At 44.1% G+C, this 15056-nt stretch overlaps 1 protein-coding gene across 3 annotated transcripts in view; it reads right to left on the bottom strand.

Moving 5' to 3' along the window:
- asap2a (ArfGAP with SH3 domain, ankyrin repeat and PH domain 2a) overlaps nucleotides 1-15056 on the bottom strand; it is a 61989-nt gene that overhangs the window by 25341 nt on the left and 21592 nt on the right. For all 3 annotated transcript variants that reach the window (XM_030082122.1, XM_030082123.1, XM_030082124.1), the window contains exons 3-4: nucleotides 5497-5642; nucleotides 4188-4262 (exon numbers count right to left, since the gene is read on the bottom strand). In XM_030082122.1, the coding sequence (XP_029937982.1) occupies nucleotides 4188-4262; nucleotides 5497-5642 (221 nt within the window). The remainder of the gene's footprint in view (nucleotides 1-4187; nucleotides 4263-5496; nucleotides 5643-15056) is intronic.

Raw genomic sequence — 15056 nt, 5'->3', positions numbered from 1 at the left:
TCCAGCACAGCAAGAATGATAAGACGATAGCATCACTATTGCCCTGCATACCGCTTAAAGGGCAAATGGAAGAATATGGAAAAAATCAAATGGGTGAGCTATCCCTTTAATCTACTGAACTAATCTAATTCTGCTGCCAACAGAGTTTGTTTGACTCTGCCTCTCTGATACTTTGTTGGCAAGGGAGAGCAGCCTATTGAGAGAACGCTGCTTTGCGATCTAAAATCTTGGGCAGCGAGCACGGCTGAGTGGTTCGGGTGTTCACGACCCGCTGCACCACAATGAGGAGGGGCCGGGACTGGACGCACATCACTCAAACCCCGCTCCCCTCCTCGCGCTCCCCGCTTACACAAACACACGGCCAACTCCGCAGCAACTCTGGAGCCGCTACGAGTGCAGCTGAAAGATGATAAGCCGATATGAGTCACTGTGGGGTTAAAAACACAGAAACTAGCAAGCCAATAAAGAGAGGATGAGGGGGTCCTGCTGCAGGCATGACATCATGCCGGCGTCCACTCTGTAAATCCACTGTTAGCAAAACAGTCTGATAGAGTCAGCACTTTCCATTTTGCACTGATTGTATGACTGTGTGTGTGTATGCTTGCATGCGAGTGTGTGATGTCCATATTGAGTCCATGCGGCATCCTCTACCGCAAACATCTAACATTTTACATCAACCTGCCTGTCACTGTAACTGCTCTCCTGCGTCCTTCGCCTCATGCACACCACAGGCAGTGCAAAAAATTTAAATGACAGGAAAAGTGATGGCAAACTATAAATAAGACAGGGTCACCTCTTTACACGTGAAGTCCCAGTTCCCCTCTGAGGTGAAATGGTTGGGCCAGATGAGGTGGAAAATGGTGGGTTTTTAGCTGAATGACCCTGCTGACAGGTTGCTCGGTGGTAGCCCTGTAATCACACAGCCATTAGCGGCTGCCTCCCCCCAGGGTTAGTTCATCACACTCTTAGCCAAAGACAGCACTGGGTGAATATTAACAAGCTCCGAGGGAACCACTACCACCAGAAAGCCATTAACCGCCGAGTTCGAGCTAAAGCGAGAGCCAGCGGCGATTATAGCCGGGACACAGGTGCATAAATTAGGGAGCATTTGAAAACATCTGATTGATTTTTTTTTTTAGCCTGAGCAAAACATTTCAGGTTCTATCATGAGCTCAGTGTTTTGGGACATGAACTTCCCATTAATTGTGATTTTCCTGTTTTCCTGGCTGTCTGCATTCCTGATCACACGCTTGGAAATATTTTTCCTGGCTGGACTCACCTGCCCTCTCCATGCCCACTCTCCTATTTTAAATTCATATCTCCCTCTCTTGTGGCCTTTTCTCTACCTCTGTCTGTCTCTAGGTCATCCTGCTTGGCTTTTCACCCCTCCAAAGACCAGACTGATGAATGCCTTCATCTTCCCCCCTGCTTCTGTCTTTCCTCGCCTTCTCTCCCTGCGGTCTAAATAGCCAGTCTTGCAAGTCTCGACTCCTTCCTGCTTGCCCTTCTCCCCACAGGTACCTCCCCCTAGGACAGGACAGCCGCAAAAAAGTAGGATAATGACAGGGGAGGACAAAGATGAGGAGGAAGGGAGGGACGAGGGGGAGAAGCTTGAGGCTGCTGAGGTGAGAGACAGGTGCAGGGGTGTGACTGCTAAAGACGACCAGATATTCCCCTGTTTTCCCACTGGATCTCTCCACCTTTCTTCACCGGAAGCCACATGCTCATTTCTCAGCTTCCTCGTCTTGTCTTTGCTCTTTTTCCTACAGTTGTGGTGACATTTATGCAGTGTGTGTGTGTGTGTGTGTGTGTGTGGGTGGGTGTGCGTTGTGAAGCGTAGAATGCCATAACTAGCATCTCATTAGTCCCATGTCATCGGGGTAATGAGGATCATCCATGGGCTAATGAGTAATGAGTGGGTGTGCGCGACTGATGTGACTCTGGCTGCCAAAGCCATGCTAGAGAGAGGCGGGCGGAAACTGGAGCAGAGCAAAAGAGAGGGGAAAAATACAGAGAGAGAGAGAGATAGGAAAAGACAGAGTTCCTTGAGGGAGAGCGAATAACGAGACAGAGGTAAAATCATGGAGGACGAGGAGGTTCAGGGTGAAAGGGGAAAAAAAAAAAAGAACGACGACATGATATCCTCAGTGCGTGAGAAGGACAAGAGAGGAGAAGGGAAGGACAGTTCGGAGGTCTAGACAGAGCAAAGTGGCTGGGGGTCACGGGGGCAGACTGCGTTTCTACAGCAACCGGCCTCATTACTGGGCCGGCCTAATCACATCAGGCCCCGGCGGCGACTTCAGCCAATCACGTGGCTCGGTGGTGAGAGGTCAAGGAGCACGGCGGACAGTAATAAGAGCTGATTGGATTAGGCGAGCTGCAGAGGCTGTTAAAGAGTGTCCGTCTGGCTCGACTCCAGCGGTGAGCGCGCACGGCTGACTGGGTGCAGCTCACCCTGCACCCAAACACAGGTGGAAGTCACCCACAGGCAGGCGGGCTGAGCTAATTCACTCACACCCGGGTATTGATTTAACTTAGAGGAACACATCTAACACCACTGGCCAGTGTTGGAACAGAGACTAAAATCATCCATCACCACGCCTCGTGTTAAAGGTGAACTATGGAAAACTCCAATGAAGTCAGGGCCCTTTAGACTCAGCTGACAAAAAATAAACATGATATGAGCATGCAATTTGATAGCTGAGCCTACATGGGTCTCATCATTGGCTGACTCAGTGATAAACAGCATAGTCCTCGTTTTTTGTCAGACGAGTCTAAACGATCCTCAATCAACCCTAAATTTTGCAGAGTGCACCTTTAACACTTTAGCGTGCACTATTCTGCGTGACATCCAAAGTAACAGGACTGACCTTTTAGGAATATCAAGTCATTTTGTGGTTGATTTTTTTTTTATTATACAGTTGTCCCTCGCTATAACGCGGTTCACCTTTCGCGGTCTCGCAGTTTCGCGGATTTTTTTTGTGCAATTTTGCATGTTTTTTTTTTTTTACTGGACTTATTTTCTATGAAGGTTTGAACTTTGAGAGTGTTTAAACAAGAGAGAAAAGTGAGAAAATGTTAATGCCTGTCTGAGAAAAGTGTATAAAGTGTGTAGTGAGGGGTTTCACAGCCTTAAAACATCTATAATAATTGTAAAAAATAAAGCTGACTACTTTGCGGATTTCGCCTATTGCGGGTTATTTTTAGAACGTAACTCCCGCGATAAACGAGGGACCACTGTATACCCATCAGATCACTGAAATTTAAATACGATCAACTAAATTTGGCTTCTGCAGAATGATTTATTTGGTTACTATGTCAGGTGAGCAACCACATATGCATCTGCAGTATTGTTATATTTAGCTGTACGCAGCCTTCCAACACCAACAAACTCGCTTCCTATAGAAACAGGGAGGAGCTCAAAGCCGTATGTTATTTTTGTATCATATTTCCTGTAAATCTTTTCTTCCTCAGACTTGCCAGACAGAGCGGATCATTTCAGATCGCCACGTCTCGCCCACTGCCTCTCAACATGGTGAACGTTAGCCTGGTGCACTGGGGCAAACAATTCACCAGGGACACAAGGAGAGCTGCAACTAATGATTATTTGCATTATCAATTAATCTGTTGATTTTTTTTTTTTTTTTTTTTTTTTTTAAATCAATCACCAACAGTCCACAACCCAAAGATAATTAGTTTACTGTCATATTAGACTAAAGAAACCAGAAAATATTCACATTTGAGAGGCTGGAATCACAGAATTTGGATGTTTTCCTCTTAAAAATAAATGATTATTTGACTGATCATTGCAGCTCTAGACACATGAATTAATAGGAAAGTTGATCGGCAGGACAAAACTGTTCCTTTAAGGCCTTCGATGATTCAGCATCATACTCTGTGTAATGTTGTAACACTTGTAATGCAAAATGTAATAACATGTTCATGACTTGTAGAGCAACAAAATGCTCCACAGCTTCCTAATGTAATGTTTTCATGCGACATCAAGCTTCATACATTTGTTTACCTTCTGCATTAAAAGTGAAAGCCCTCCCTTGTTATTCTGCTAAAGCATTTTAACAAACCTGAGAGCCCTTTGTTGCATTTTTTTTTTTTCCACCTTTAACCTGGTACAGCACTTTCCATTCAGTCGTGGAGTAACACAAGAGCGGGCTGTTTTGTTGCCTTACCCCTTTGACTCCCTTCAGGTCTCCTTTCAGCAGGCTGTCCAGAGGAAAGGTGATGATGTTGTTCATGTTCTGAAACTGCGGGACAGAGAGGGACAGAGATAAGAGTCGAAAGGTTAGACGAGAGGATTTAAACCTGCGGGAGACAAACGCTCAGGGTCAACTGACGCTGTTGAAATGTAATCCCCTCTCTGCGCCGCGTGTCGGACACAAATCAAGCCGAAAGACAAAGGGGAGCACACGGGTAGGGTGACGTGTGAGCCAGAGTTGCTTTGGTCTCCCATCCTGATGACAGGCTGAATAAAATAATGTAATAACATCTGGAAAATTCCCATCACTATAGCAACATCTGAAACAACTGCGTACAACTAACTCTAAGAAATCACCGGTTGCACCTGTTGCAATTTAAAGCCAGAAATTTGCAGTGAAGTCTGACCAATATTGGATTTTGGGGGCAGATACAAAATTAATATTTCAGAATAAAAAACTTCATATATAAATAATTTATAGCAAATTTATAGCAAATCATCAAATTTAGTAATCATAGTTGTAATAAAGAAATGTAGTGGAGATCTGATATTGTACAACAATGATATACATTGCAATATTTTCTTAATTCATTCTTCACATTCAATTCATTGCTCCATCCATTCAATATCTGCAAATTTGAAAATCACTATGCAGAAACAAAACAAAAAAAGCTATTATTAGAGTAAGTCTTTTTAATTAAATGCTTGAATACACAACATGAACAAGGGGAATATTACAAATGGAAAAAGACGAGAGAGGTATTTCCAGACGTTTGTGTTCCTGTGTTAGAGGGCCTTGTGATAGCACGAGTGCAAGAAGATCAAGCCCCTAAGCTGTGTGTGAGTTGATGTGATGTCAGACAGTGAGCGACACACCGTCTGACATGATGGTGTCAGATTTTTCTAATAAAGCTTTGAGCGTCGACACAGCGAGGATCAGGCTAAATTAGATCCAGCAGGTATTTGGTGTTGCAGTGGCACTTTGGCCGTCGCAGTGGAAAACTGGAGATACCCCTGAGGGCTTCAAGTTCCAGTTGGAGTTGGTGTGCATGCATGTGTGCTTTGTGTGTGTGTGTGTGTGTGTGTGTGTGTGTGTTAGAGAGTACACATAGTGACCCAAGGGGATAGAGACAATTAGGGACAGGATGGAAATCTTTCTCTCCCCCAGAGGATTTTTACCCCTCCCTACTCAACCCGCTCACTAACCCGTACACGTACACACACACACACACACACACACACACACACACACACACACACAAACACAAGCAGTATGGGCTCACCAGGTTTTTAAAGAGTGCGGTGAGCTCCTTGGTGAAGACAGAGAACTTGAGGAAGGCAGATCCCAGGTCAGGATCATCTCTGTACACGCAGTTCTCTCCAAACTTCTCCAGGGCCTGTGTGTACTGCTCCTCGTTCTCCACGTGAGCTGGAACACACACACACACACACACACACACACAAACAAGTAAGCACAAACACACACATGCATTCAGAAGTCAGCTTTGACAGGCACCAACTGGGAATCAAACCAAGGTCTCTCACTCTGATCGTTACAAGTCAAAAATCAATTACTGGGCATGAATAATAAATGGCAGCCTTTGAGTGCAAAAAGATCCACTTTTCCAGCTCTCGCTCCAGCCTCCCCCCTCCCCTTTTCTCACTCTGCATTGCCTGTGGGACTGAATAACACGCAGAAAGAGAATAGGGCAGCTGATACCACGGAGAGACTCTTCATTGAGACGAGAACCGAGGAGACAGGACGTGGAAAGAACAGAGGAACTCGTGATGAAGGCGGTAAATGAGTGCAACGGCAGAGCGAGGGCAGTCCTGTCCATTCATTTCCAACACGTTTAATTCTCAGGCTGACAAAAAAATAACACATTCTCAGAGAAAAAAAAAATGTAAAGACAGAGGTGGATGGACAACTTTTTGATGCCGACAAATTCTCACATTTACTTTTATTTTCAGCTTTTCCCATCCATTTTCTTTTCATCATGATCATGAATCCCCCCCCGACTTGATCATCGATCCCGACTGTGAGCAGATGTACGCAGGTAGGAGAGCTCCTCCTCGCGCTCAACTGCAATTTGTCAAGACAATTGGATTTTCAGGTCCTCTTCAGCAGCAGAAATCACATGGGGCTGACAGAATCTTAATTTTAAAGGAGCAGTTCACCCAAACTACAGTTTCTGCACAATCAAAAAAATGTCTGAGGCACTCTGATATTGATAAATAAAAAAAAAATCCTTTATCTGATATCAGAGTGTCTGGAAACTATTTCCTGGCAAAGTTTAAATGCCTGCCTGTAATTCATACTCATTATGTGTGGATTGATACAGTTTGTTGGTGCTCTTTGGCAGTGAGTAGTGTCAAATGAAACCTTTTTGCCCTGAGAGCTGGGAATTATGTTGAGTATCTGTTGTTTTTTTTAAAGATTTTCTTTACTGATAGTGACAGTGGAGAGAGAGGAAAGGCAGGGGAAAGAGAGGGGATGACATGCAGCGAAGGGCTGGGTCTGGACTCGAACCCGGGCCACTGCAGTCAGGACTATGCCTTGATTCATTGTACGCACTACCACATGTACATTTTTGAAGGTCTGAGCTCCACAAAATAATATCCATCAAGTCCCATTATTTTGAGATGAAGGGAGATCGCAGCAGACCTCACCAAACTGCACAGAAATGATTTGGATGGTTGGTTGCAGAAGGGGTATTATCTTTTTGTATTTTGGAAGAACTGTTCCTTTATTAGTTTAATCTTTATTTTCAAAACAAAAAGCAAGACAAGACAGAAAGAGAAAGATACAGCGAGTTGCCCTGGAAACAAAGCGTACACCCGATGTGGTCCCCAGCTGGGGGGAATCCCGTAAACAAGCCGTGACAGATGTCGCACAGCGTGTCGAGAAGGTCCACCTAATTTACTACCGAGCGAGGCCGCGGCCGGTCCACTTAATACACTTCATGCCAGGGTAGGCAGCTGATAACAGCTAATGCCACAGGGACGGCGGAGCGAGGGGATGGAGACATGACTGCACACCAGAGACTGTTACCATGACGACACCCATGGAGAGATGTGACAGGGAGGGGCGGGGGGAGGGTTCATGAGCTCATGAGTGAGAGAGAGAGAGAGAGAGAGATTAGGACAGGGACATTAACAATGTCAGGACATACACTCTAAGACACCTGCTGCCACACTATGACTCAGCTTATTATGTGACACACACACACACACACACACACACACACACACACAGATAAAGGAGAGCGAGACTCCAGTTCATAGATGGAGCAGGATAAGCTCATGTCTGGGCTTCAGCGATATCCATCATATTAAAAAGAGGAAAGCTGGAAGCCACTGAGTCACAACCTGAACGACCTCACATCAGAAACCTAATTCAAGTGACAAAATATGAACTGACGTAATGGGCGAGCTGGGCGATAATGCTCCTCTAGCGCATTAGCGGCGCTGTGTGACACCGAAATGTCCTCAATAACTTCAAATACAACTTCATCTGCCTCGGTAGAGTCCGATATTCTCGGCACTCACTCGGTCATAATCTTGTTTTTCTTAAAGTAAAAAAACTCCGTCAGTGGGATGAGACAATCCCACTTGTCTCCAACAGTTTGACCTGTTTCAGGATATTTCTCTCTGAACAAATATAAACAGGTTATATGTTGAAATGATGCAGAATAAGATAGTTTCAAGAAACTGACACTTGATTCAAGAAACCGTGAGTTTCTATGCTCTGTGTACGCCTGCCCAGGGTGAAAATATCTAGTAGCAAAATCTGGCAGAATCATCTTTTCTCATTTTAGGATTAATGTTTTGTTGTGCATGAAAAATTGGGAGCAAGTTAATTACTGTTGTAAATAAGCGGGATTATCTCATCCCACTGGCAGATTTTTTCCTCATTTGTTTTAGAAAAACAAGGTTTTAACACTAATTCAGTTCATGAGAAGATTGTTAAGATTGAGCTTTTTTTTTTTTGCACATTTTTAGTAGGGGTGCTGAGGTCTGCAGTATATGAAGACTCTTTCCCAACATGTTACATATTCATTTTAAAAAAGAAAATAAGGGCTCATCTTCAGTGTCAGTATCCTCTTTGAAGGCACACACACATTTGTTCCCACAGTCGGCAACACAAAACTCTGAATTTATTAACTTTATGCTTCAACAGCTTCAGTGAGATGTGTCACACTGGAGTCCAAGTGAGTTCAACTGTTTTGTGTGTGTGTGTGCTGTCAGACACCAACCCCCGCCACACACACACACACACACACAGCCCAATATTTACACATCAGCTCCAGCTGCTCTGTTGTGGCTTTGCCAGGGCGTCGAGCCAACAGGGCGGCGGCCCTGTGCTGCTTTTGAAGTGGCACATGAGAGCTCCGAGCGCCGCTGTTCACCCCCAACAAACCCCGTAAAACCCCCCCCTCCCTCGAGGGATGGTGAGTGTGTACATGCGTATTTGTTGTAACATGATCTAAAACATATCACACATGCAAGCCTCCAACCTCAAAAGGCCGTGTGGTGCGACGAGCGGCTTTGTGAGCAACGTGGCGGAGCGACATTCCTGGAAACAAAAGAAGTGAGACACAAAGGAAAATGTTTAATGTCTCCTAAATCTGCATAAGAGCTGATTTGGTTTAACATCTGACCGGGGAGGGCGGGGCATAACGTTTATACTGTAAACAATACCTGCTCATTCTGTGTTGCCCAAACACCTACAGAAGACTTCAGTTCAGCGTCTTTGTCAAGGACGTGCCGGCCTTTGCAGGGTTCAGACATGTCACTGGGATTGGGTGACAGGACAAATGTAACAGGAATCAGCGATATAAAAGCTAAAGCCATCGCTGGCGGATTGGTTTTCCAGGTTTTTCAACAATCTGAAGGTGTCAGGGTTTTCCTTTAATGCATCAAACTACGGAAGGCATCAAAGTTTCATTTCTACTGACATGGCTTCACAAAAAAAATAAATAATTTCAGTTCTCTCAAAAACAGCATCATCAGTGGCAATTGGCAACAATACGGGTCCAGCTGCCAATATTGGTACAAGTTGATTAATGTATAGATTTATTGAGCAGAGAGAACACTCTCAGCGAAATGAAAATTTTAAACATGCATTAATAAAAGTGTTTGTTTGCCCCCGAGCTGATGGGGACAGAATGGGGATGGTGGACAGAAATTTGGACAAAAGTGTGACATTTCTGTTACAGGGCAGTCTCCCTAAGGCCAGCCCGCTCACATTTTCCAGGTGTCAGACAGACCTTTTTCACAGCAGCCATTTGCAATACACGACTGCAGGACCAACGGGTGTCACTAATGATATTAATTAAGCTTCTGTTCCACTGAAGAGTCCCAGAGCTTTTCCAGTGAGCCAGCAGGAAGAGCACTGGGACTCTGGCTCTGTTAGACCTGAATGGACTGGACCCTTCATTAATGTCATTAGTAATGCCTGAGGTTTCATGTCAAAAACACTGGCCTATTGCCTGGTCTTATTCTCCTCCACTTATATATGATAGGGATCCAGTCTGCAAAAATATAATCACTTCATTACCCAAGTTGCACTTTAAAATGCACTTTAATTTTCTGTTATAAAGATTTTTTTTTATTCAAGTAGTGAACATTTTATATCATGTCCTTTTTCATGTTTATGGGTTTCGCTTCAAAGTGATGATACTCGCCCACTAGACTGACAAAATAAAGTGAAGTTCTGAGTTTGAGAAAAGTAGTGCAGCACTAGCATGACGTATGTGTGCGTGTGCGTGTGTGTGTGTGTGTTTTGGAAGAAGAGCGAGCGGGAGAAGGATTCCTGCTGCTTGACCTCCGGAAACGATGGCCTTGTGTTCACTGGAATTCGGTAGAAAAAGAGAGAGGCTGTGGTGTCCAAACACACACACACTGGCAAAAAATATAAGTAACCTGAAAAGTGCCAAGTCATTGCCGGTCCGGTCACTCATGCTCAAACACACATCTCACACACACACACACACACACAAACATACGGTACAGGCTTCCAGGCCCCTGCTGGGGATTATCTAACTTCCCAAAGGCTTGTTTTCCCAGCTTCTTCCATCTCTCTAGCTTTCTTAGACACACACGCACACACACACACACACACACACACACACACACACACACCACACACACACACACACACACACACACACACACACACACACACACACACACACACACACACACACACACACACACACACACACACACACCACACACACACACAGTTTAATCACCAGATAGCAGGCTGGCCTCGGCTTCCTCTCTTCGTCTCTCCCACACTCAGGGCTCCATCAGGCCTGGCTGTCTGAAGTGTGAACGCTCACTAACACAATATGCGGCCGACCTCAGATCAATTCACTATCTCTCTACGGACTCTGGAAAAATAACCCTGGACTTAATGTCAGTTTAACAATGTGGCCACTGAGGGACAAAAACGAGGCAAAAAACTAACAGGGAGAGTGAGAGAGAGAAAAACAAAGCAGCAGGAAAAAAGTATGAAGTAGCTGCTGAACCTTATGGTAAAAAAAAAAAAAAAAAACTATATTGCAATTATTCTGACAGATGTGATTGCAATATGATTCACAATTTTAGTGAAAATGCCAATTTATGCATCATAATTTTACCTTTCATTACAAAACTATTCAAATTGATGCTGATGTGTTTTTTGCTGGTGTCTGTTACAAATAAACATGTCTTCTTGCACCTGGAGAATACAGTTTATAGTCCAGGGCATATCTGTAGCACCACAACACTTTACTTATGGTAGTACAAAATTTTGCCACAATGCGATATTAATAATATTCCGATAATTGTTCACCGCTGGTAGGGAAAGATTTGGCTCCTTCCCTCTGTTTTCGTTCGTGTCTTTTTCTGCATCTGATCATGTCCCTCCTCTCTTTTCGGTCCTTCTCCCTCCGTTCTCAGACATGCATTCAGTGTAATTACATCAGCGCTCGCAAGACACTTATTCTCTTGGTTACCTGGCAGCAGGGGTGGAGAGTGTACAAAAATATCCTACTCAAGTGGAATCACCGTGACTTCACTTGATATTTTACCTAAGCAGAGGCAAAAAATACCACTATAAAGATATACTTAGGTTTAAGTAAAAAGCAACTCAGTTAAGAGGTACTCAGAATAAAGATGAGTGGGTCATTTTATAGAAAAGAGAACAGTGTTATAGAGAGGACGAGAGCACAGTTGAAACTAGATTTGTTTTATTTATTGAAAAAAAAAGAATTAATAAAATAAAGGTTACAGCCAAGGTAAAACCACTCCTCTTTTCTGCTGACTAGGGATGTGCATAATGGATATTTTGAGAAGCAGCTCTCCTCTGTCATTTACAGGTTTACAGATCCTCTGAGTGACTTCCTCAGAGCAGGGTGAGTCACATCTCCTCGCTCGTCCCAGTTAAAATGAGGCGAGGCTCGTTTGATGTGTGTCCCCTGCCTTGGCCTGATGGACTGGGTGCTTGTTTTTTTTTTTTATATGTTTCAACATGTTACTGGTGCTGCCGCTGTATTTTAACACTGTATCGCACAGTTTACAACGAGCATCACTGTCTTTTCTCGTGAAATGAGCCCAAACCGAGCTTCTTGTTCTGGTTCTGCTCCACTGAGGTCTGACAGAGCCGGGGTCCTGGTGTTCATGCTGCTTCACTGGAAACACTGAGCTGCTCTTAAAAGGAACAGAAATTTATGTAGTTGATGTCACTGACACCTGCGTTTACCAGCTGCTCGTGTCAAAATGGCTGCTGTGAACAAGGTCTACTGTCCAGTTTCTGCTTAGAGCTGCAACTAACAGTTACTTTCAATACTGATTAATCTGCTGCTTATTTTCGAGGCAAAAAACTAACAGAAAAAAAAAACACTGATCACAATTATCCACAGTCAAAGGTGATGTACTCAAGCGTCTTGTTTTGTCCCAGCCAACAGTCCACAACCCAAAGATATTTAGTTTACTGTCATAGAGGAATAAAGAAAACAGAAAATATTAACATTGGAGAAGCTGGAATCGGAGCATTTGGAAATTTTCTTCTTAAAAATGACTCAAAACAATTATTTAAATTATTGAAAAGTTGCCAATTAATTTAATAGTTGGAAATTAATTGATTATTTGACTCAATGATGTAGCTCTATTTGTGATGCCTGTGGAAAGCAAACAAAATGCTTACTCTGTAACTGATAGTACAAAACTGCAGCAAAAACATATCCAAGTAAAATAACTGACAAAAATCAAGAATGTTCAAGGACACAAAAAGCCACTCAAATACAGCTGGAAGAGTGGATGTTGCGCCCAGCCACACTGCCTGTGTGTGTGTGTGTGTGTGTGTGTGTGTGTGTGTGTGTGTGTGTGTGTGTGTGTGTGTGTGTGTGTGTGTGTGTGTGTGTGTGTGTGTGCTGTGGGGAAGCCGGGACATCAGCTTCCCAAACAGCATCAAGTTCAATGTTTTCTTGATGCAACGTGGGTCAAGTGCTGCATTATTCAGCGACCCCATCCACCCTGGCCCCCCTTGCCTACCTACAGCTACAACTCCTGGAACAGAGCATTCCCTGGTCGTCCTGTGTTTGTTATCTATTCAGCAGCCGGCCTGCTCACCTACTTGCTCTCTCACTCTCTGGGTTTTTTTTTTTTTTTTTTTTTTTTTTTTGGGGCAGACCTGTCCTCTCAGAGCTGTTCTACCAGCTGCAGCTTCACAGGACGTCTGCTGCAGCTCGAGATGCTGCTGGTTTATTCATCAAAACCCCTGACCTGACAGGCTGACAGGTCCCTACAGCGACTGCTGGGGCAAGACAAGACCATTTCCATCCATTCCTCTCTCGCTCCCTATCTTTATCTCTCGCTCTGTCTCCAGTTGTTTCCTCTTTTCCACCCTCTCATTTCTCTTTCTGATATGCTCACGCAACATTATCAGCCTCTCTCTACCCTGAATCTCCTCTTATCTTTTTCATTTGTTTATTTTTCTTCCCATTTTCTAAGCAAAGCTCCATCTCATCCTTTCGCCCTCTCCATCCTCTCCTCCTCTGTCTCAACTTCACCAATCCCCATTTTGCAGCCCAAAATATCTGCACGGGTTTTGGGCTCATCAGCCAGTCGCCCCAGCAGCGCAGCCTGGCAGTGTGATGGCAGTCAGCACCCTGTGGTGCGTGTGTCTCATTATTCAGGCTTTTCCGAGCAGCGGCTCTGGAGAAAAGCCTGCATGCGCTCCATCTCTCTTCCTCTCACACAGACAGCAGACTCTTGTTTTTAGAGACTGGAGCACAACTGTCTCCTGAGTGGCAGAGCCTTTGCACTTCATGTATGTTATTTACTTTCTCCACTCCAGCTCAGCTGTACTTTTCTCGCTCATTTGTTTGTTTCTTATTTTTTAAATCTCACCTCACATTTGTATTAATTTTCTCCTTTTTATTTTCCTCTATGATTTATCATTTCAATTCTGAAAAAAAGAAAACCCAAGCTTCTTCCGTCATTCTGTCATCCTCTTTCACAGCAAACATGTCTCCCTGCAACAAAGACCTAAACCTTTATATGCTCACTTGAGGTAGATAAGCTTTTCATTCAATAAAAAGAAATGCAATCATTTGCAATGGAAATGGATAGAGCTGCTGTCATGGTGGACAGCAGTGGCATCAACAGGGACATGTGGACAGATGAAGAAGACATTTTATTTCACATATTCAAAGAACAGCATGACAACATTAGACAGGAAACAGTAGCGCAATGCCATTATTATTATAACTATGTTGACAGACTCTAACAATCTGGTTGCCCATAGCAACGGTCACATGATGATGCAGTCGGATCACATCACTGCGTTTTCTTCACTTAAACAGATGTTACAGGAAAAGCATCTTCATTTTTTGCAGCTTTTAATCATTGACTTGCAATTAATTTCAGTGTTTTAAAGAAATGCAGCACAAGTCTGTTTTCTCAGGCTCACACAACACAAACTCACAACTATACAATATATCTACACTCTCTCTCAGTGACACTGTCTACATTACAGCGCAAGGTTGATGCAAAAACACCACAGAGGGCTTTGGGGGGGCTGCTTGTATTCAAAACAGATCAGAGTGCGGACAGCTGAAGATAAGAAAAGGTGATCTCACCACAGATGTGCAAAAAAAAAAAAAAAAAAAAAAAAAAAAAAAACGAGGAGAAGCCTCTATGTTGGCATCTCCAAAAACACAAGTCTGTTTCTACTGTAAACACAGACAGAGATCTGGATGAGCTTCACTTAGCGGCAAATAACTCGTCCTTCCTCCCGCTTTGATCCAAATAAGGAAGTTTGCCCATTATCAAAACAGTTCCCAAATGCACGAGGCACCTGCAGTTCCCCGACAGGTGTAACCTGCAACACCAACCACGTGAATTCAAATGAGGGGATTTTAGACACAATGCGGGGATGTTCAGTATCTGCCTGTCTTGGATTGAGATGAAACCATGCAGAGGCTCTGAATCTGGCAACCAGGAGGCGAGGCAAGAGGGATTTTCAGCGATTACAACAGAATCGGAAGAAAGAGGCGAGCGCGAGAGTGTAAACACGCACACACATACACACACACACATGTAGGAGCAGTGTGTTCCCTTCCCCAGCTGTTTCTTTGGGGGTCTGGATCAGACAGCTGTCCCTCTGGCCTGAACAGAGGCTGCACTGTTCCCAGAAAAGACACGCTCAGCACATTGTATAGAGGTCTCTCTCTCTGTCTCTGTCTCTCTGTCTGTCTCTCTCTCAGCAGGGTGCTGTCATTTAAGCCAAAAAAAAGGCGCTGGAAACACCCTTCACTGTCACAGCCATCCACAAAGAGCATGGTGATAATAC

The sequence above is a fragment of the Myripristis murdjan genome, chromosome 22 (assembly GCF_902150065.1).
Source record: "Myripristis murdjan chromosome 22, fMyrMur1.1, whole genome shotgun sequence".
NCBI lineage: Eukaryota > Metazoa > Chordata > Actinopteri > Holocentriformes > Holocentridae > Myripristis > Myripristis murdjan.
Note: the sequence above shows the minus strand (reverse complement) of the source record. Positions and strands in the feature narration are given on the sequence as shown.